Source organism: Uranotaenia lowii, chromosome 2, assembly GCF_029784155.1.
Source record: "Uranotaenia lowii strain MFRU-FL chromosome 2, ASM2978415v1, whole genome shotgun sequence".
Lineage (NCBI taxonomy): Eukaryota > Metazoa > Arthropoda > Insecta > Diptera > Culicidae > Uranotaenia > Uranotaenia lowii.
Window position 1 is genome coordinate 416,633,830 of NC_073692.1, and position 24,266 is coordinate 416,658,095.

A 24,266-nucleotide genomic window follows, 5' to 3' on the forward strand; every position below is an offset into this window, starting at 1 on the left:
TCACCGATTTATATGACAAAATGCCGATAATTTTCTTTGCTCAAAAACAACTCAATCAACTGTTCAATAGTCTGCTGTTGCTCAGCTAGTTTATAAACTCAATCAGCAATAACAATAATTCATGTAATCTCTTCGCTCGAAATCGATTCCAGAACTTTAGCCACACTGTATGAATTGTACCTAACTGTGGCGGATTAAGAGCTTAATCGATTGGAATAAATGGGATTTATTTAGGCTAGGGTTACCATATCCTGCAATGTAAGGAGAATCGATTTACATACATTGAAAAACCAAGACATTTAGGTATTAAAAATCCAGCCAATGCTATAGCAAGTTCTTTTGACTTCTACAAAGAAATTATAAAATTTTAGTTCAAATACTTACCCTTAAAAAAAAAATTACAATTTAAGTTTCACAAGGATGGTAAAGTGTCGTAATTAAAAAAAAACTTTTGAGTAACTTGGTGTTGTGCATATTGCCTTAGGGACCGTTCAAATATTACGTAACGCAATTTTCGGTGATTCTCAACCCCCCCACCCCTCTACGTAACACATTCGTCTCAGATATTCTATCCGAAATCCACAAAGCGTAACAAACTCTTACACCCCCTACCCCCCCCCCCCCCCCTAAACGCGTTACGTAATATTTGAATGGCCCCTTAGTTATTCAGGTATTTATTGCATACTCAAAGGCGCTAATTGCCTTCTAAGTTTAGTTGGACACCTCGAATGAGCCTTTCTGAAAACTTTATAATATTTAAGTTAATTTCTGGATTTGCTGAAGTTAAACCAATCAAAGAACGTACCGAACATTTAACGAAAAATTAATGATTTAAATATCAAATATTCGAGATCCCATTCAAAGGTATCCAAACTTGGTAATTAGCAAAGGTATCATTAAATATCATACACTTGCTTATTTGAATGAGCTTGTGATATTTTTTTTTACTCCCTTTTGGTCGATTCCAGTCAAATCTTGGTCACAATACATAAAACCAAACATTGAATAATTAATCTGATTTTTGTCATCAAATTTCTATGGCAAACCAAATGACTGCTTTGCAAGACTTCCCTTAGGGTTTGCATCAGCGCCAGAATTGTTCCAACGGGTCATGAATTCTGAATATTTGTTTCAACATTTTGTATTAGCCACGCGGGTTTGAAAGCAGGCGACAAAAAAACCTTTGTAAATTAGAAATCTTTGAATGCCAGAAAATAAGCAGCAGCTAGAAACCAGGACAAAGTAAATTTTATTGAAAAATTAACTGTGTGAATGGACAAAACCGACACTTCGTCATTCGACACGAGCGTGTACGCGAGTCAGTCAGGCGGTCGGCGAGCAAGCGAGCCAGCCGAGTAGTGCGTGCGATTCCCGCGGCTGTAAGTGATTCGGTGGGCCACCAGTGCTACTTCCGGGCTTCAGAGCTCCGGACAGGTCTGCACATTTGGCGACCGTGGCAGGTAATTTTTCAGAAACGAAACAGGAAAAGACGAGAAATTAGAAAAAAAAAGCGAACCGAAAAAGAACAACAAATGCGATTCACGTTAAATTAATTTTCATCAAACGAGGTTGAAAACTGTGCAACATGGCACCTCACAGAGATCACCCACCATGCACGAGACGGACACCACGGCTGATCTGGCAGGCTGTTGCGGCGTGACTGAGAGGGGTCCTTCAGCGTGCTCCTAGAGAATGTCTCGATATTCCCAAACATGAGTACGCGCCCCACACATCTCCCTTTCTTTCCGTAAAAAAAATCAACATTCAATGAAAAAGTCAAGAATATTACGGAATACATGACCTTTTTCTACTCCTACAAAACTACCAACAATCCATCTCGGCTAGGCCACAAGGGACTAAATCCAGAGCAGAAGAATGTCAGAAAAGAAGAACACTTTCCTTTTTTTACTTTTAATTTACACTGGATTTTTTACTCCATTGTGGGTTTGGTGGAAATGACTCAAATTCGCATTAGTTTTCCTTCTGGGATTTTCATCCTACGGCCTTACTCATCACTATCGAAGGCGCATGAAAAAATGCGCCTTTATGTAGGCTGGCAAGCAAGCACAAAATCACGTGCTTGTTTCAGAATGGAAACTTCTAGATGTTTCTAATACGCCCAGACACATCTCTCTGGTTGCCGTCGTTGTCGTGCCAAACGATCGCATCGATTCGGCGCTCTTCTCTTTCTGTGTGCCCAGCCCAGGCTTCGTTACTGGGCAACATCGTCAGCCCTTGAGAATGTTCGCTGCATAAAGATAATATGCACAGATATGCACAATATCGCTATATAAATAAATCTTTTCTCTCAAACAAAAACTATTTCTATTCGTGTGTTTGAGCATCCATGCATTTCAGCCTGGGAGTGAAAACGGACATACCTACTTAAGTTGACTGTAGTTGTTAGTTATGATTAAACGTGATCCATGTGTGCGTTCCTCCGTTAAGACGGCAGCAGAGCAGGGTGTACATCGGAGTGAAGTTATTGGTTTCTCCCTTTCGCACATGGGGAATTGTACACCAGGATCGCGATAGCAAGCGGGCCCATCATCGCCAATGTTCTCTCTGAGATTTGAGACGATTCCAAAACAAATTTGTTTGCATTTCTCGCTCTCCCATAGTTTTAGCGGGAGGATTCTCACGCGCACACGAATGTATAGTTTGGCCCTGGTTGCCAGATGCATTCTTTTTCCCTAACTTTGAATTGAAGTTAATAAAGACAAATCACAAATCAGGTATGTTTCAACAGACTGTGACCGATAAAGATTGGTCTACTTAAGTCTGACACTTTTTTAAATATCAGTCTACCATCAATCAAATCACATTTAGCCGTTTCATTGGAAGGGTAAAAATCAGAAATTTGTGCTAATTTCTTTTTTTAAGGAAGAACGCTATCATTTTGATTAACAACATTATTAACATCATTTTCGTAGGATAGAATATATATATATATATATATATATATATATATATATATATATATATATATATATATATATATATATATATATATATATATATATATATATATATATATATATATATATATATATATATATATATATATATATATATATATATATATATATATATACTAGCTGACCCGGTGTGCTTTGCTACACCTTTCAAAATCAAATGATATTTTCAAATTATTTAAATTTTTCATTGTTTTGTTGGCATTTTTTTAAATCAAACTATGACATTATTCATAAGCAACTGCTATAAAATGAGAGCTGCAGCTGGAGTTTTGAATTGCACCACAAAGATAACTTAAACTTATATTCTGAATCTTGATCTATAAATTTGTGTTAAAGATCTGATTATTTTAATCTGTTTCCTTAAGCTTCACCCTGAAAAAGGAGGGTCTCAAATTAATCGTACGCAAACAATCTCACTTATAAAATTTGGTTTTTTTGCTTGATATGTTCTGGATTTATGCTTAAAAACTAATAAGAGATTCCCCCTGTCCTTCCCTTCAACCCTTGCTGAACGCAGATCGTGATCTTTAATAACACTAGTTTACAGCATTTTTGAACTCAGTAAACTGAAGGTCATTTCCAATGTAAAATCGGGCGCTGAATTTGAAAATGAAATTCAAAAAAATCTCAGTAGAACCGTTTTTGAGCTATGCTCCAAATATGAAATTTCGAAAAAATTAAAAAAGTTCTTGTACTTAGATTAAAATATCTCAGACGGCATAACAGTAATTTGAAATCCCTCTTTTGCATATTGAAGGTGATTAAGTTTTCTATCGATCATCTGAACACTGTTTTTGCGTTTGACCAACAGTATTGTTGATATTAGTGACTTTATGAGAAAAAAAATTATAAAAAACGAATTTTTTTAGAGAAAATTTTGTTTCAACGAAGGTTTTAGACTCGATGGTAGCATTTAAAAAATCTGATTTTCTTTTGCGCTTAAATGTCAATTTAAAACAAAGATTTCAAGTGGTTATTTATCAAAATCGGTTGAAAATTGAAGAAGTTATGGCTACTTTACCATAACTGAAAATTTTGGAGTTTTTAATAATTTAACGAACCGCAGTACACTTATCATAGTACAGGAAGAATGAAACATGATAAATCTCACTCGCTCCAAGTCAAAATTATTTATTAGCTTACCAGAAGGTCACATACCAAGTTTCAGGAAGATCTGACCATAGGGAGGGGTTGCTTAAGTCTCAAACGTGAATTAAATTTTGAGGTATTTTGCCCGGAAGGACGAAAAATACTGGTTTTTCATCAATAACTTTTTTCATCCCTAGCTGATTGTTTTTTATGGTTGATTTTCTTAAAGCCTAAGTTGAGACAAATATTTCACCTCAAGACTGTAACTCGATTGGATTTGAAACAGAAAAGTTATTGCGGTTCAAAGATTGTATTTTGGTCAAAAATTGTCGTATAAAACGCAATGGGTAAAAAGTACTCATTGCGTGTTGGACAAAATTTGCGGCCTTTGAACCGCAATAACTTTTCTGTTTCAAATCCAATCGAGTTACAGTCTTCAGGTGAAATATTTGTCTCAACTTAGGCTTTAAGAAAATCAACCATAAAAAACAATCAGCTAGGGATGAAAAAAGTTATTGATGAAAAACCAGTATTTTTCGTCCTTCCGGGCAAAATACCTCAAAATTTAATTCACGTTTGAGACTTAAGCAACCCCTTCCTATGGTCAGATCTTCCTGAAACTTGGCATGTGACCTTCTGGTAAGCTAATAAATAATTTTGACTTGGAGCGAGTGAGATTTATCATGTTTCATTCTTCTTGTACTATGATAAGTGTACTGCGGTTCGTTAAATTATTAAAAACTCCAAAATTTTCAGTTATGGTAAAGTAGCCATAACTTCTTCAATTTTCAACCGATTTTGATAAATAACCACTTGAAATCTTTGTTTTAAATTGACATTTAAGCGCAAAAGAAAATCAGATTTTTTAAATGCTACCATCGAGTCTAAAACCTTCGTTGAAACAAAACTTTCTCTAAAAAAATGCGTTTTTTATAATTTTTTTTCTCATAAAGTCACTAATATCAACAATACTGTTGGTCAAACGCAAAAACAGTGTTCAGATGATCGATAGAAAACTCAATCTCCTTCAATATGCAAAAGAGGGATTTCAAATTACTGTTATGCCGTCCGAGATATTTTAATCTAAGTACAAGAACTTTTTTAATTTTTTCGAAATTTCATATTTGGAGCATAGCTCAAAAACGGTTCTACTGAGATTTTTTTGAATTTAATTTTCGAATTCAGCGCCCGATTTAACATTAAAAATGTTGGTCAGTTAATCAAGTTCACGATTTTTTTTAAATTTTGTAAACTAGTGTAATCATACCCATACCCAATTTGTTTTCGTTGCCAAAATTCCTCTTATATCAAATATAGTTTCATTAGTTGATAAGTTTTTAAGCTTTACAACAAAATTTATATGGAGCCCCCTCCTTTCTTCCCCTATCTACACTACAGTGTAAGGGTCTATAACAATCGTAGAAACATATCTTGTAACCAAGTACTTTTCCATGCCATATTTGTTTCCATTTGTTGGCTTCGTTAGCATAAATTGAGAACTTATGCTAACAAAATTGTATTGGGCTCACCTCCCTCCGCCCATGTACCTACTCACTGAAAGAAGGATGGTGTGTCAGATAATCATAGAATCATACCAAAATGATTTTCCATGTTAAATTTTGTCAATCTCTCGGATTTTTAAAAAAAAAGTTAAATGTAAGCTTTCCTCTTCCCTTCCTATATTCCCATTTCTATCATCCTACTGCAAGACAGGAATTGTTTCACATAGAAATATTTCTCGTATTAAAATTCTATCCCATGCCATATTTGGTTTTACTTACGTAGTAAATTCTTGAGTTATGCATAAACTTCAAAGGGAGTACCATACCCCCTTCCGTTCCCTCCATTGAATGGAGGGGTGAGAACTTAATATTCTTAAAAGTATTTTTCGCACTCAAATACTTTTTGATGACAAATTTGGTTTCATTTGCTCGATTAATTCTCGAGTTATGCAAAAAAATGTATGGAAGCCCTCTTTTCCCCCTTTATATCTTTCCGCTGGAAATGTGGGGCTTCAATTTATAAAAGAAACATTTCTCGTATCCAAATACCCTCACATGCCAAATATGGTTCGCTCGATCAGCTCTCTAGTTATACTGAAAATTGTAAGGGAGACCTCTCTTCCCCCTTTTCATCCACTTTTTTGAAGGAGTGAGGGATACCAAATATTCATAGAAGCATTTCTCGTACCCAAATATCGTTCCGTGCCAAATTTGGTAGCATTTGCTGTTGTAGTTCTTGAGTTATGCAGTAAAAATTGTATGAAACTCCCCTCTTTCTTTCATTTCACCTCGCTAAAAGAAGGAAGGGTTCTCAAACAATCATTAAAACATGTCACGTTCCCAAATACCCGCCCATGCCATGTTTGGTTCCATTTGCTTGATTAGTTTTTGAGTTATGTAAAAAAATATAAAAGAGCCCCCCCCCTTTATATCTCCCTACTGGAAAGAGGGAGGTTTCTCAAATAATCATAGAAATATTGTTCGTATCCAAATACCCTCCCATGCAAAATTTGGTTCCATTTGCTTTATTAGTTTTTGATATATGTAAAAAAATGTGAAAGAGGCCCCTCTCCCTTTCTACTGGAAAGAGGGAGGGGTCTCAAATAATCATTGAAATATTTTTCGTATCCAAATACCTTCTCATGCCAAATTTGGTTCCAATATCTCGATTAGTTCTCGAGTTATATGAACAATTTTAAGGTAGCCCCCCTCCCCCCTTTCTATCACCCCACTGAGAGGAGGGAGGGGTACCTTATATTCATAGAAATATTCCTCGTTCCCAAATACCACCCCATGCCAAATTTGATACCATTTGCTTGATGGGTTCTCGAATTATGCAAAAAATTGTCTTTTGTTTAGGAGGCCCCTCCCTCCCTTCATGAGAGAGGGAGGGGTCTCAAACCATAATAGGAACCTTCCCCTGCCTCCAATACCTTCACCTGCCAAGTTTCACGCAAATCGGTTCAGTAGTTTCCGAGTCTATAGGGAACAGACAGACAGACAGACAGACAGACAGACAGAAATTCATTTTTATATATATAGATATATATATATATATATATATATATGTTAATTTTTTTTTTTTTCCAGATGACTATCTACATAAAATTTCTCCTTCTTTCCATTTCAATTCTTCAAACACTCTTTTATTTTTAACTTCCAAAAATGTTTTCTCTTTTCCTTTTTAATAAAAGTAATGTGTATATTCTTATACACTGTGTTTTATCCCAGTGAATCTTTTACTCTCTAACAAAACATTCTTCATCGGCTATTCTTTTTTTCTCCTTTTTTCCCAATGCATCTTTTATATATTTTTTTACTTCCACTTTTTATTCATGAGTTTGTTTTCTGAATGATTGTTTCAAATAACAGATGATCCGTATATTCAGCCTTTTTTATGCGGTCCTGCACTCGTGATTGTAACTCCGTTTTTTTTTTCTTTTTTGCTTTTGCCATTTTCGTTTGTTTCTCCCATGGTTCATTGTCATCTATATATTTGTCTTCAACTTGCAATAACTACGTTGTTATTTCAACTTGTTTATTTTTAATAAAGCTTTTCTTTTCAAGCGGTTTTTGCGTTATTCGCAAATATTTACTTGTTTGCTCATTCTTTGTAGATTCTTTTTATTTTCTGTTAAAGCTGTCATCTCAACATAAAGTACTACATATTACTGTTACAACTCTTTCCTGATTCTTTCATGTTTCTCTGTTATCTGAGTTTTGAACTTGCGATTATAATGTTGTTCTCCCAACTGTTTTCCTCTCAATAAAGCTGTTTTTTTTTAGACCCCTGGTCAATAACCTTTGTGACACTCACTATATACATGCACTCTTATCATTTATAGCTGTTCTTTCAACACGCTGTTTACTTTTCTTTGCGGTCTTCCCAACCCGCAATAAGTACTCACAACTTGCCATTTTCTTCACAGCTGTTTTTACAACTTGCCATTTTCCTTACAGCTGTTCTTTCAACACGCTGTTCATTTATCTTTGCGGTCCTCCCAACACGCAATAAGGCTGTCCTCTCAACTCGCCTTTTTCATTACAGCTGTCCTTTCAACACGCTGTTCATTTATCTTTGCGGTCCTCCCAACACGCATAAGGCTGTCCTCTCAACTCGCCTTTTCCTTCACAGCTGTCCTCTCAACACGCTGTTCATTTATCTTTGCGGTCCTCCCAACACGCAATAAGGCTGTCCTCTCAACTCGCCTTTTTCATTACAGCTGTCCTCTCAACACGCTGTTCATTTATCTTTGCGGTCCTCCCAACACGCATAAGGCTGTCCTCTCAACTCGCCTTTTCCTTCACAGCTGTCCTCTCAACACGCTGTTCATTTATCTTTGCGGTCCTCCCAACACGCAATAAGGCTGTCCTCTCAACTCGCCTTTTTCATTACAGCTGTCCTCTCAACATGCTGTTCATTTTTGATACTTTCTGTGTTTAACTTTTATTTAATCAGATGTATACTTACAATCTGTCAATTCAGCAACACTGGTCTGGAGTCACTCATCTGCAAAATTTCAATTGGTTCTCTATTTTTTTTACCCCCGGTGGGTGATCTCTGTATCAGGTTCTTTTGAAATACCTTTTACGCAATAAAGCAACAACAAACAAGGAATACGCACTTTATCCACTGAAATATGACACAACTAAAAAATTTACGTCCTATAACGGTCGCCAAATGTGCAACATGGCACCTCACAGAGATCACCCACCATGCACGAGACGGACACCACGGCTGATCTGGCAGGCTGTTGCGGCGTGACTGAGAGGGGTCCCTCAGCGTGCTCCTAGAGAATGTCTCGATATTCCCAAACATGAGTACGCGCCCCACACAAAAACCAAACAGTTTATTATTTACCCAGTGCAAAAAACGGGAAAAATGAGTAGTTAGATTACCTAACATTTCAAAACTTGTTTAAGAAAAGCAACACTGTTGGAAGATTTTCGAAAGCTATTTCGGTCAAAGTGGAAGAAAGGCAACGTGCCATTCGGGAATAATCCCGAAAAGAAGAAAATCATAATTCAGATTAATTTTCAAGTCCGTTGAGAAGAGAGCTTGAAAAAAATAAATAAATATGTTATGTTAAGCGAGTCAGAAGAGCAGCTTTATTTTGTTCACAATTTCAAGCGAGTTGAGAGGACAGCTTGAAATTGGGTGGCGAGTTGAGAGGATCGCCAGTGCATATTGACGAGAATTTCAAGTGAGTTGAGAGGACAGCTTGAAATTGGAAGGCGTGTTGAGAGGACAGCCTGAACATATTGACGTTAGTTTCAAGCGAGTTGAGAGGACAGCTTGAAACTGAAAGGCGAGTTGAGAGGACAGCCTGAGCGTTTTGGTAACAATTTCATGCGAGTTGAGAGGACAGCTTGAAATTGGATGGCGAGTTGAGAGGACCGCCAGTGCATATTGACGAGAATTTCAAGCGAGTTGAGAGGACAGCCTGAATAAATCGATCAAAATTTCAAGCGAGTTGAGAGGACAGCTGAGTTCGTGAGCTGTCCGATATAAGTGTGTGCATATGTTTTGTATACCGTACAGTTGAAAGATACCTGGACCGGAGGCACCAAAAACGGTATGGTAGGGGACGCCAACCTACTGTGGTGACACCTGCCATGGCGAAGATCATCAAGAAGCGCCTTAAGAGAAACCCTCGTCGTAGTGCCACTAAATTGGCAGAGGATCTCAACATATCGGATCGAAGTCTCCGTCGGATCCTGAAAGATAAACTTCAACCAAGTCCTAAAAGGTCCAAAAGGTTCAAGATCCGTTCCTCGACCGTTTGCGGCGAGTGGTTAAACTTAAGGGCGAACAAGTCGAACTTAACCAGTGCATTTTGAAAAAGTAATTTGTTTTCAACAGAAATTTAATGAATTTAAAATAAATAGTTGTTGTTTTGATCAATTTATATGTTTATTTCAATGTAGCACTTCACTTGCCCGACTTTGTATACTTTTGCTAATTACCTAGTTTGAATACCTTTGAAGGGGATCTCGAATTTATTTAAATCACTATTTTTTGTTAAATGATCAGTATGTTCTTTGATTGGTTAAACTCCAGCAAATCCAGCAATTTACTTAAATATATTCAGAGAGGCGCATTCGAGGTGTCAAACTAAACTTAGAAGGCAATTAGCGCATTTGAGTATGCAATAAACACCTAAATAACTAAGGCAATACGCACAACAGCAAGTTACTTAAAACTTCTGTATATTCAAAAGCATATTAAGAAAAAATGAAATTGTAAACTTTCAAAGGGTAGTTATGTATAACAAAAAAAATCTATAATTTCTTTGTAGAAGTCATGCAACTTTTTACTACATTTTTTGAATTTTTATTACTTAAATGTCTTGGTTTTTTAATGTATGTAAATCGATTCTCCTTACATCGCAGGATATGGTAACCCTAGCCTAAATAAATCTCATATTCCAATCGATTAAGCTCATAAGAAGGCACAATCCATACAGTGTGGCTAAAGTTCTGGAATCGATTACGAGCGAAGAGATTACGTGAATTATTGTTAATGCTCATTGAGTATATAAACTAGCTGAGCCCCGAGCAGACTTTTATGGCAAAATTATAGCAAATTTTGCTATCACGCCTTGAGAGCCTAACTTGCTCTCATTTTGCTTGACATAAGGTGGTACACAGCAAAAATGAGAGCAAAGATTTCCATACTTGGTTAGCAAAGTGATACCTAATTTTGCTAAAACTGAGACCCCAACTACACCTCATTTTTCGAGAGCTTGGAGAGCTCAATGATGCCAATATAAAGCATCACCAAAATTCTATTGAAAGCAAACTTTGGCATCAATATACTCTCATTTTTTTTTAGGAAAACCAAGTATCATTTTGGTCTTAGAAATAGCAAACTTTTACACCACTTTGCTAACTATGTTTGAAAATATCTGCTGAGTACTACCTTAGCAATGAGACTTTCAACGAGTGATTGCAAAATTCGCTATAATTTTGCCTTAAAAGAATGCTCAAGGGATTTGAAACGCCAAAGGGTGTGACCGATTTCTGAAATCGTCCGATTATCGAAACTGCATATAAATTTAGGCGTTAAAAACAATTGAGACGTTTTCTTAATAATTTGCAAACCGCAAACAAATCTTATACTAATTTGAAATTTCCTTCTCAGACAACTGTTCGAAAGTTTAAAAAATTGTATTTTTCAGTAGCTCAAATGTTGGAACCTGATTTTGTAATATAATGTCTTAAATTTTCAATGAACCTCTAAAGTTAAACAATCAGGCAGTCTTAAAATTAAGTTGAATTTCATAGAACTTTTTCTTTTTTCATTCGATTTTTATCAAGTTAAACTTGACATCTGTAGTCCTTCAGCATGAGAGATCCGTAATCGTGAATAGAGCTCCGAAGTAGACCAACGTACGCTGTATTGCTTCCTGTAGTCCTTTAAAATGATGTCTTCCATAACAATCGATCTTCTTGCCATCACTATTCTTAAGCTATTTCATCTTATAGATGACTTTACCAAATCCACCAAGTGAAGAATGGTACAGGAATGAGTTCGTCTGTAAAGTGGTAGAGAAAAACTACACATTATTATTATGAAAGAAAATCACAAGAACGCAATACATTTCTACAAAGGGGCAATATAACTTCTATTTCTGAAGCATATCTACAGCAATAATCGTTAAAAAAAATCCATTACACACACTGATAGATTTACAAAAAGGTATAAAAAAGCTCACCTATACTTTTTATTTTATTGTTCCAGCATATCCCAAAGAAAGGCGATCCGAGCCATGCTATAATTGGTTAGGTTTCTTCGATAGCTTTTCGTGTTCTTTTACCCCCCTTGGTCGACTGATTTCACCTGTCCAGGTTATGTGAAACATTACTCAGGAATTATTTGTAGGATAATGAAATCAGGCTTGTAGATCACTCCTTAAAGGTCCCTGCTTTTCTTCTAAATTGTATGTTGTATTCACTCTGAATATCCTTTCGGGCAAGGTGTACTTCTGTGGCAGGTTTGGAATTAAACTTCCAGTTCAAAGTTAGGCCAGCCTTGTGTCTGTCGATCGGTTCCGCTTCCTAGGTGTCCATTTTTGGAAGCTGAAATGATACCAGTTCAACTTTGGTTTTAAAGAGGTATATAAATAGTGTAGATTGATTAAATACTAAAAGCGTTTTCGAATGTATAATCCGAAACATTTGGCTGAACTTAAAGAAATGCTTAAGCATTTCTTTCTGTTATTTCAATTAAAACTTTTTTGGAATAGGAAAATTTACACTTCGTAAAAACGAAAAATCTTTAATTTCGGGTGTTAATCAGGTCATTCTACAGCCCACTGGACATTAAAAATTACTGGCGATGATTCCTCGAGGCAAAATTATTGTGCAAAACGCTTACTTTTTTGTCTTTAGGAACAACGCATCCGGTCATTAGAACCTAACACTTGAATTGTACCAATTATCGCGATAAATGGCGACTTAGTTTTGAAGGATTATATTTTTTCCATATCCAAATTTCTGATTAATATTATTTAAGTTGATGAACTGAATATGTACCTTAACTAAAGTCTGAAATGCACCTTACCTCAGTTATCCAGGTTGAAAGGACTATCATGCTTGTCCTGAAGGTCCGTCATTAAATTGACTGGATGTTCCGGAGCTCCGAATCTTATTTCCAGATCGGAATACAGTTGACCAGTCATTGACTTTAGAGGCGAAATGAACGTGCAATTGATTCATCGGTCGCGGTCCTTTGTTTCCTTCGACGCCGACACTTGGGAAACTGAAGCCAGAGACATTTGGTTAGGCAGCTCCTGCATCGTCTGGTTGGGGTTTTCAAATTTTCTGGAACATTAGCACCATTCGGAGTCAAACACTGTTTTGTCATGTTTTCCTGACACATACACCGCTTGGAGTCGTCTTGATTGTCTGAAAAGAAATTATTATGTTTTCATGGAATAAATGGAATTTCAATCGTTAGTTACCTTATCCAATGATTTTATCCGGTACGTTGTGGCTAGAACGTAAAAAAAACAGCTACTTTTTCCCGTTCACTAAAACGTTGGTAGAAAACATTTCCAAGGTTCCACCAAATCAAAACAATAATACAACACGGTTACAAAATTATACTCAACTACACAGTTACAAAATTAAATCAAACATTGAGTTTTATGTAGGATAAAAAGTTTATGTGTTTGATTAGTCTTGAATTTTCGCATAACTATATTTTTAATTGAACTTACGAGATATGAACATAAAATTATTCTGGATTTTAATTAACGAAGAGAACGTTGTTCTTTCTTTAGATAAAAGTCGCTTTAAAAATATTACGCTGCAGCTGGAGGGCTAGTGTTGACATACTTGAACTTGTACTATTTACACTTGAACTTAAACGCGTAGCTCAGAAAGCAAGCGTGCTGACATATATAATATGAAGGTACATTAAATACAAATTTTGTTTATGTTTTCTATATGACCTGCATTCCAGTGCTCGCTTCAGTTTCTTAAATTAAGGTGTCTACAGAGAAGAAGAAGAAGAAGAAGAAGAAACACTGAAACTATTTATTCATTTGTATGTAGTTTAAACTAGGTTTCATATTATTTCCATCAATCTGTTAGTGGTGTTCTGATAAATTCTTTTTTCTTGTGTTCTGTTTTATGTTAAAATCATCTGGCATCGCTGGCTCGGATATATTTGTGGTTGGACCAGTGAATCTGTATGTATGTCCAATGTATTTGTTTCATTGTTTGGGGAAGATAAACTTAAACCGGTTTTTTTTTTCAAAATAAACTAGACAAAACTCCAGCTAAGCGTCCTAAAAGTTTTCAATTGTTTATGATTTTAGCTGATTTTGTTAAATCTACATTCCTAACATATCGTTTCAATCTTGATCGTTTGATGTTATTCAATACTTAAATAAAGATTTGATTATTTGAATTTGAATTTAATTATTTGAAACTCTCGTTTGATTACTTTTTGTTCTCATTTTGTATTCGCTGTATGTCAAAATTAAGAAAAAAATATTGATACCTTAATGATGTCTAATTTGGCTATGACACAGAAATCACAAATAACTGACAGTAAATTTACCTATTCGTTGTTTCTTTTCGGTTCGATTTAAACTCAAACACCTTAATGAAAGTGTTTTTTTTTTGCAGAAGAATTGGTTGTGGGTGTTTTTCATTCGTTTAAATTTGACTATATTAGCTATTCTATCTATCTAACAGAAATTTTAAATAAGATGTTATAATTTCGTTAACATCGGTTTAACTTTTTCGCTAAAGAATAAAAAAAGAATAATTCATTTGCCAGATGAGGCTACAACTTTGATTTTATTTTCTTCAAAATTAAGTGTTCCTCAATTATGCTGAATTTTGCTGTTGGGTTAGTTGTACAGCAAATTATGGTATAATTTTGGTCTCAGTTTATTCATGAAAATATATGGATACCTTAATTATGCCTAGTTTTGCTATCATATAAAATTCTACAACAAATTGTGCTCATTGTTTGCTGTGTATACCTAAATGTGGTCTCAATTTGCTGTCAAATAAAATTATATAAAACCTTAATTATGCCTAATTTTGCTCTCGTACAAAATTCTACAGCAAAAAATGCTATCAGTTTGCTGTTGACACCTTATTATGATCTCAGTTTGCTATCAATTCGGGCATCAAAGTCTGCTCGGGGCAACAGCAAACTATTGATTGAGAAGGTTTTTAGCAAAGAAAATTACACTAGTTTACAGCATTTTTGAACTCAGTAAACTGAAGGTCATTTCCAATGTAAAATCGGGCGCTGAATCCGAAAATGAAATTCAAAAAAATCTCAGTAGAACCGTTTTTGAGTTATGCTCCAAATATGAAATTTCGAAAAAATTAAAAAAGTTCTTGTACTTAGATTGAAATATCTCGGACGACATAACAGTAATTTGAAATCTCTTTTTTGCATATTAAAGGTGAGTGAATTTTCTATCGATCATCTGAACACTGTTTTTGCGTTTGACCAACAGTATTGTTGATATTAGTGACTTTATGAGGAAGAAAATTATAAAAAACTAATTTTTTTTGAGAAAATTTTGTTTCAACTAAAGTTTTTGACTCGATGGTAGCATTTAAAAAATCTGATTTTCTTTTGCGCTTAAATGTCAATTTAAAACAAAGATTTCAAGTGGTTATCTATTAAAATCGGTTGAAAATTGAAGAAGTTATGGCTACTTTACCATAACTGTAATTTTTGAAGTTTTTCATAATTTAACGAACCGCAGAACACTTATCATAGTATAGGAAGAATGAAACATGATAAATCTCACTCGCACCAAGTCAAAATTATTTATTAGCTTATCAGAAGGTCTCATACCAAGTTTCAGGAAGATCTGACCATACGGAGGGGTTGCTTGAGTCTCAAACGTGAATAAAATTTTGAGGTATTTTGCCCGGAACGACCGAAAAATACTGGTTTTTCATCAATAACTTTTTTCATCACTAGCTGATTGTTTTTTATGGTTGATTTTCTTAAAGCCTAAAATGAGACAAATATTTCACCCGAAGACTGTAACTCGATTGGATTTGAAACAGAAAAGTTATTGCGGTTCAAAGGCCGCAAATTTTGTCCAACACGCAATGAGTACTTTTTACGCATTGCGTTTTATACGACAATTTTCGACCAAAATACAATCTTTGAACCGCAATAACTTTTCTGTTTCAAATCCAATCGAGTTACAGTCTTCGGGTGAAATATTTGTCTCATTTTAGGCTTTAAGAAAATCAACCATAAAAAACAATCAGCTAGTGATGAAAAAAGTTATTGATGAAAAACCAGTATTTTTCGTTCCTTCCGGGCAAAATACCTCAAAATTTGATTCACGTTGGAGACTCAAGCAACCCCTCCGTATGGTCAGATCTTCCTGAAACTTGGCATGTGACCTTTTGGTAAGCTAATAAATAATTTTGACTTGGAGCGAGTGAGATTTATCATGTTTCATTCTTCCTATACTATGATAAGAGTACTGCGGTTCGTTAAATTATGAAAAACTTCAAAAATTACAGTTATGGTAAAGTAGCCATAACTTCTTCAATTTTCAACCGATTTTAATAGATAACCACTTGAAATCTTTGTTATAAACTGACATTTAAGCGCAAAAGAAAATCAGATTTTTTAAATGCTACCATCGAGTCAAAAACTTTAGTTGAAACAAAATTTTCTCTAAAAAAATTAGTTTTTTATAATTTTCTTCCTCATAAAGTCACTAATATCAACAATACTGTTGGTCAAACGCAAAAACAGTGTTCAGATGATCGATAGAAAATTCACTCACCTTTAATATGCAAAAAAGAGATTTCAAATTACTGTTATGTCGTCCGAGATATTTCAATCTAAGTACAAGAACTTTTTAATTTTTTTCGAAATTTCATATTTGGAGCATAACTCAAAAACGGTTCTACTGAGATTTTTTTTGAATTTCATTTTCGGATTCAGCGCCCGATTTTACATTAAAAATGTTGGTCAGTTAATCGAGTTCACGGTTTTTTTAAAATTTTGTAAACTAGTGTTATCGGCATTTTGTCATAGAAATCGGTGATATTCCACCAAAACTAATTATCAGTTAAAAGAACCAGCAGGAATCGACCAGGATGAGATCTTTGCTCTTCATTGCGGCTCTACTCATCGTAGCAGGTATCAAAACTGCTGGTTTGAAAGTGTATCGGAATTAATCATTTCTGGTCAGAAGTTGTGGCCATTTCTCTGAGCTTTTGCGAATGCTTTTTGTGTTCTGTGCTTTATTTGTCAACTTTTTTCTAACAAAAGAAAAGGATCTCTGGAGCCATTTTAGATGTGATTTTTATTTCTTTATTGGCCATTGTCGCGCTTTCTATCCAAATCTTTCAAGTAGTACAATCTCTACACTTCCGAAATCCATTTGGCAGTATGTTTCTTATCAACCATTTTACAAGCAATTTTCATTCAAATTTTTGATAATATATTTTCTAACTTTCTCTACAGCTGGTACCGATGCCTTTAATATACGCGATTATGTGGGTATTGATCCGGATTTTTCGTGTGAACCTGGTTCAGATTTTATGAAGAACTGCAATTCCTGCAGATGCGACCCAGATGGAAAATCTGCTTCTTGTACCCTAATGGCATGCGGGTAGAGTGAAAGTATTTGAAAGCCAATTTGAGTCTCCTGGTAAAGAATTATTTTTGTTCTCAGAAGATGTGGCAGTGACAAAAAAAAATCGAATTGGTGCCAAAGATTAGGTTTCTTCTTAAGCTTAGTTTGTTTGAATGTACTTATGAAATTGAATATCAATGATGAGTATGTATCACAGTGCGGAAACTGTTGTATGAAGAAATCCATTTTCAATATCATTCAAACCAAAATCAAAAGAACCTGAACCAAAAATTGATTGAAATAAATTTATATTAAAAAAAACGAAAATGGCTATCTGATTTATTTTATCTTCGAATACATATATAAGAAAACTGACAAAAATGACAAAAATGACAAAAATGACAAAAATGACAAAAATGACAAAAATGACAAAAATGACAAAAATGACAAAAATGACAAAAATGACAAAAATGACAAAAATGACAAAAATGACAAAAATGACAAAAATGACAAAAATGACAAAAATGACAAAAATGACAAAAATGACAAAAATGACAAAAATGACAAAAATGACAAAAATGACAAAAATGACAAAAATGACAAAAATGACAAAAATGACAAAAATGACAAAAATGACAAAAATGACAAAAATGACAAAAATGACAAAAATGACAAAAATGACAAAAATGACAAAAATGACAAAAATGACAAAAATGACAAAAATGACAAAAATGACAAAAATGACAAAAATGACAAAAATGACAAAAATGACAAAAATGACAAAAATGACAAAAATGACAAAAATGACAAAAATGACAAAAATGACAAAAATGACAAAAATGACAAAAATGACAAAAATGACAAAAATGACAAAAATGACAAAATGACAAAAATGACAAAAATGACAAAAATGACAAAAATGACAAAAATGACAAAAATGACAAAAATGACAAAAATGACAAAAATGACAAAAATGACAAAAATGACAAAAATGACAAAAATGACAAAAATGACAAAAATGACAAAAATGACAAAAATGACAAAAATGACAAAAATGACAAAAATGACAAAAATGACAAAAATGACAAAAATGACAAAAATGACAAAAATGACAAAAATGACAAAAATGACAAAAATGACAAAAATGACAAAAATGACAAAAATGACAAAAATGACAAAAATGACAAAAATGACAAAAATGACAAAAATGACAAAAATGACAAAAATGACAAATTGACAAAATTGACAAAAATGACAAAAATGACAAAAATGACAAAAATGACAAAAATGACAAAAATGACAAAAATGACAAAAATGACAAAAATGACAAAAATGACAAAAATGACAAAAATGACAAAAATGACAAAAATGACAAAAATGACAAAAATGACAAAAATGACAAAAATGACAAAAATGACAAAAATGACAAAAATGACAAAAATGACAAAAATGACAAAAATGACAAAAATGACAAAAATGACAAAAATGACAAAAATGACAAAAATGACAAAAATGACAAAAATGACAAAAATGACAAAAATGACAAAAATGACAAAAATGACAAAAATGACAAAAATGACAAAAATGACAAAAATGACAAAAATGACAAAAATGACAAAAATGACAAAAATGACAAAAATGACAAAAATGACAAAAATGACTGAAATGACAAAAATTACAAAGATGACAAATACTTATTATGACATGATTTTTTAATAGCATTATTACGCCACACACATATTGATAATTGTTTGCAAAATATTCATGGAAATTTAACTTTATTTTTTATACCAAATTCAGGTTTCTTTCAAGCATTTTTTTGCTTGCATCTTTTATTTTATATGGAAATAACAAACTGTCTTCTTCTGAATTAATTCATCAATAATATGATAATAATTGATGATGATTGATTCCCGGGAAAGTGATTGCGTGAAACACTTTGATTGCTGATTAAATATTTAAACAAGTTGGAAAACAGGTATCTATTGATTAGTTAAAAGATTTTAGCACGATCAACAACTTCGGTCTGAGTTGAAAGTTTGTCGAAGGTCTTAATTGATTAAATCAACCAACTGAACCAGCAGTAATCAACCAGGATGAGAGTGCTACTTCTGACTGTGGCTCTTTTTTTCATAGCAGGTAGGATTATTTCGGTTTTAAAATTGTATCAAGTTTCGTTAAAAACGTCTTGTAACATGATTTTGAAGAATAGTCGATTGAAATCCATTTTTATTTATTTCTATAATCTTCTAGCCATTGCCAATGCCGAAGACCCCGAGTCTGCCGAGTATTTAGGATTTCATCCCGATTTTCGTTGCACACCCGGTTCCACTTTCAAGGACAAGTGCAATAACACCTGCTATTGCCATCGTTCTGGTACAACGGCTGCTTGTACTTATGTTGTTAGTTGCGATAAAAATCGTAAAACCGCATGGACCTCGAGGGCATAAATCATTTTTAATACATTTGTGTGATCTACTCACTGATGGCACAGGAGATATTCATATGTTCATTTTGGAGGCTAAATAAATTTCCTTTTAAAGTGTATTCCTCTTTTTCAGGAACATTTGAAACCCAAAGAAAATAAAAATTGACTTAAAATCATAGTTTGATATTTCGTAATCAGTAATTACCTATGTGGAAATCTTTGTTTGAAAGAAGTTCTTCAGTATATAGACCTGATCTCCAGTTGCGTCCCGAATTTTACACACAATCTGAATCTAATCTAAAAATGATTTCCTGTCTGTTTGTCTGTTCCCTATAGACTCAGAAACTACTGAAAAAATTTGCGTGAAACTTGGCTAATAGGGGTATTGGAGTCCGTGGAATGTTCCTATTATGGTTTGAGACCCCTTTCTCTCACAAGAAGAAGGCAGGGGCCTCTCAAAGGAAAGACAAATGCTTGCATAACTCGAGAACGATCAAGCCAGTGGTACCAAATTTAGGGTGGGAGGGTATTTGGGTACGAGAAATATTTCTGTTAAAAATCCCTTCTACTTTTCAATAGGGATATAGGAAGAGATCAGAAGAAACAACATTTCAGAACCAACATGGGAAAAAGGTATTAACACGTTCGTCGCCACGCTCATTTTGGTAATTTTTTTAGCCTGGCCCAAAGAAATTTTCAGAGAGAGAAAACAAAGAGGGAGAACTCCCATATTTGAAACGTGTGGCGACGTTGAGCGGTAAACTCAAGTAAGAGAGCGTCACACGCTTTTTGATGTGACGAGGCCCCCCAGGAAACACACCCGTCACCCGAATATGGGTGCCGTGGCGACGAACGTGTTAAAGACAAAATAAATAAAACCCGTCACATTTTACAGTTTCCGATTTCTCCATGATCAACTATCGAATACAAAATTGGTAAAAAACATGTTTCCACTGCAAATCCACTTCGATACGATAATTGGCTTTGGTCCTTACGAAACTACACACATTTTGAAACGGGGTTTGCTCATAATCCGTCACATACCAGACTTGATCATGACTAACTCTTTTATCCACACTTTGGAACCAATTCAGGGTGCCACATAGCAAAAATTTTAGTATTTAAACGGAATGAATCTCTACTGGATGCTGAGTGAAAGTTGACGTGAATAACCGGTACGTTCTAAAGTGATTAATCAGCAAACATATCTAATCACCAACTTCGCGGATCAACAGGAATCGTCCAGGATGAGATCATTGCTGCTAATTGCGACGGTCCTTATTGGAGCAGGTACGAAGGATTTATTTTTGAATATGCTAATTGCTTTCATTTCGCATGTTACGATCCCCTTTATTTTGGAGATTTTTCTCTCGGAACAGGCAACAAATTTCTGAATACTTCTCAATATGTAAACTTAGATGCACTTAATTATTCATTCGGGCTGCAGATTTTTTTTATTTCATTATTCGATGTATTGTTGACTATTCGAAATCTGTTAAAACTGGAGGTTGTTAACAAGTTTTAAATACATTAGGTTTCCCCTCCACTGAATGTTTTATTTTTTATCCAAATTCAAGAAAAAAATAGGACAAAATTTGTTTCAACTTATGAACTCGACATATCAATATAAAAATTCGGTTAATGCCAAGCTTCAGAATAAAATAGGTCAAATTTTTTCGTTACGACTTCATTGAGTAGAAACGGTGGTTTTTCCTTTAATTTGCACAGTCACATATTTCATAAACAGCTCAGTTTAATTTCATACATCATATACTAGATTTTGTTTCAACCAAAATATGTTATATTGTCAAATGTAGGCCTACATTTTTTAAAGAATTCTGTTGTTTTATGTGAAGTTTCATTAATGTTCTTTATATTTCTTTTTATAGCAGTAGCCGTTGAAAGCGAAGAAATGCCTAGATCATATATCGATCCTGCAGATCCAGCTTTTACTTGTGAACCTGGTGTCACGTTTAAGTACGAATGCAATACTTGTTTGTGTACTTCTTCTGGCAAAGGTGGTGGCTGTACCTTGATGTATTGTGGAGGTTGGGAGAATGGGAGACCTAAGCCAGACAACTTACAACTACATTAAGATTATCTCAGTGATACTTCATTCATGTATGAGAAACTGTATTTAATGATATTTTGTTGCATTACGTTTGGTTGATTTACACAAATTCTTATTTGATGACTTTGTTAGATCGTTACGCTTTTTCTTACTTCTCTTCCTTCCATGATAAAAAACAGAGTCACGGAAATATTTTTATATTCGCAACAAATCAACAAAGAAACAAATCCGTAACTTGGTTTTCAACAACAATTCTTTAAAGTCTTCTGGTATTGCATCAATTGAATCCCTGGATTTGAAAGATGTGTTTTGTACAATAAACTAGTTGATCCCGTACGAACGCCGTTTGTTTCAATTTAAGTGCATATAATATGTGGTGAATAGCTTGTATTTGAATGATAATTGCGAAGCATTTTCACGATGGTTTTTTCGGACGGAAAATATTGATCAATTAATATGGATGATCCCTTTGTTTGTTGCCTGAAACAAAATGTGAAATCAGAAATCATTTATCCGTCCCAAAAAAAAACTCCACCTTGAAAAACTGAATTTTCTTCTCGATTTAAATCAAAATCATTTTTTTTTATTGTTCACGGTTTCCGATAACTCAATATCACACAGACTGATTTCCTCATAATATACGCTTCAAACTATCCTTACTGTGACACTTTCGTCTGTACGTACGAGGGGAATCACCCAGCAATAGCGGGAAGTACCGTAAACCATCACTTTTACTCACAGAATGTAAGCGCGCCTAAATGCCGCGAGGGACTGTCAACTGACAGTTACTGCCAGCGTTGCCTTTAATCCGCGGTTGCGTCCGACCTCACACTTACTAATATAAAAGTCGAAACATGATTACACTTGCTTAAAAAGCTTGCAAGAAATATCAAATCGGTTAAAACATTCATTTCGTCCGTAATTCATTATCCTTGATGGTTCGTAATTGCGCAGAGCGCGGGATGGGACAGAAATGGTATCATTTGGGTCAGGCTGGTACTGTCGATGCTTCCAGATAAAATATCAAAGATGATCCCATTCTCAGGATTCCGCATCGATCGTCGTAAAGGAGAAGCCGTTGTGGTTCGTTCCAGGGTAAGTTCGGAATTGCATATCGCAGGAAACGTTTCTGGACAGATTCTAGCAGCTTTATACCGCCTATGGATGAAGGTGCCCAAATTTGGATATTATACTCGAAAAAGAACGGACAAGTGAACAGTAAAGTACTTTTAAAGTGGTGGTCTCACTGAATCCTTTTGTGTAGCTTACGATGAATCCTAGCACTGTTTTAGCTTTAGCCACGATCAAAGCAAGGTGATCTTTAAACGTGAGCGATTTGTTCAGAATCACACCAAGATCCATAATAGATTTAACCTTCTCAAGCACATAATCACCCACTAGGTAACTGTGCGGTATCTCTGTTCTTCTCCTGGTGAAAGTCAAGATTTTACATTTTCCTAGATGCATCTCCATTGCATACACTCGACACCAAATGATAAATTTATCGAGGTCTTGTTGAAGTGAAACACAGTCTTCATAATCTGTGATGGTGCGATACAACTTCAAATCGTCGGCATAGAATATTATTTCCGAATCGATCAGTACGCAAAGGTCGTTCATATAAAGATTAAATAGCAATGGGCTCAAGTGGCTACCTTGAGGAACTCCACAAGGAACGGCGAAAGTTGTGGACTTGATGTGACCCTGCCTGAGGAATGCGGTTCTGTCTTGAAAGTATGACTCTAGCCACCTGATCAGCCATTTGGGGAATCCGATAGTGTCGAGCTTATCGATGAGAAGTTTGTGCGGCAGCCGATCGAACGCTTTGGCGAAATCAACATAAATTGCGTCGACTTGTTTCTTATTGGATAGAGATCTACTAGTGAACGGAACATATTTATACTATCAAGTTAGTTCATGTTGATCTCTTTTAACGGAAACCATGTTGGCATTCTGCAATGATATGTGATGAAACTGAACTCATTTTATTGAAGATTGACAATTCAAATACCTTTGCCAAGCAGTTCAAAATTGATATGCCTCGATAGTTTTCAACCAGATGAATGTTAAAAGATTTGTGAATTTTTCAACAACAAGGCGCACTGGCACATATTGATTTAAGATTACTTTTAGGCGTGAGTAGAATGACTCGAGCGCTGAATTTGTATTATGTGTACCAAGGTGTGTATATAATGGAGGTGTAACGATATGAGAAACTCCCGATTCAGCCATTTTGATTTGGATACTATGGAGTTCGTGGAGTTTGTTTATTTATAGCAATAATAGTTAACAGGTTATAAAGACGACCCACTTAAAATTTCATACTTGATATTATTTGCTTCGTCCCTGAAAACTCCTGTGTAGCACTTTTTATTCCAATCCATTGTATCCATTGCATAATTGCATTGCATAACCTCAAAATACCAAAAACACCAAAAAGTCAATATAGACGACCTTATTTTCCAACCCCTCACACAAAATTTGTTGCTTGCAATCAATTACTCGTCCCTTAAAACCCCCGTGTCTATATTATGATCTCAATCGAATGCATTATAACGTCAACGACCTCTTTCGCCGACCTCTGACCAGAGATGCCAACTGTTT

The 24,266-nt window shown here is 34.8% G+C and overlaps 2 protein-coding genes across 2 annotated transcripts; both read left to right on the top strand.

The window, feature by feature from the left end:
* The first annotated feature begins 14,759 nt into the window (after nt 1–14,759).
* LOC129743436 (serine protease inhibitor I/II-like) lies at nt 14,760–19,670 on the top strand. The gene is made up of 5 exons (XM_055735471.1): nt 14,760–14,780; nt 16,600–16,724; nt 17,052–17,199; nt 17,263–17,273; nt 19,417–19,670. The coding sequence occupies exons 2-5, from the start codon at nt 16,682–16,684 to the stop codon at nt 19,611–19,613; spliced, it is 399 nt and encodes a 132-aa protein (XP_055591446.1). The 5' UTR covers nt 14,760–14,780; nt 16,600–16,681; the 3' UTR covers nt 19,614–19,670.
* A 1,054-nt stretch (nt 19,671–20,724) lies between these two features.
* LOC129749531 (protease inhibitors-like) lies at nt 20,725–22,002 on the top strand. Its single transcript, XM_055744510.1, has 2 exons — nt 20,725–20,881; nt 21,481–22,002. The coding sequence occupies exons 1-2, from the start codon at nt 20,839–20,841 to the stop codon at nt 21,684–21,686; spliced, it is 249 nt and encodes an 82-aa protein (XP_055600485.1). The 5' UTR covers nt 20,725–20,838; the 3' UTR covers nt 21,687–22,002.
* The last annotated feature ends 2,264 nt before the right edge of the window (nt 22,003–24,266 follow it).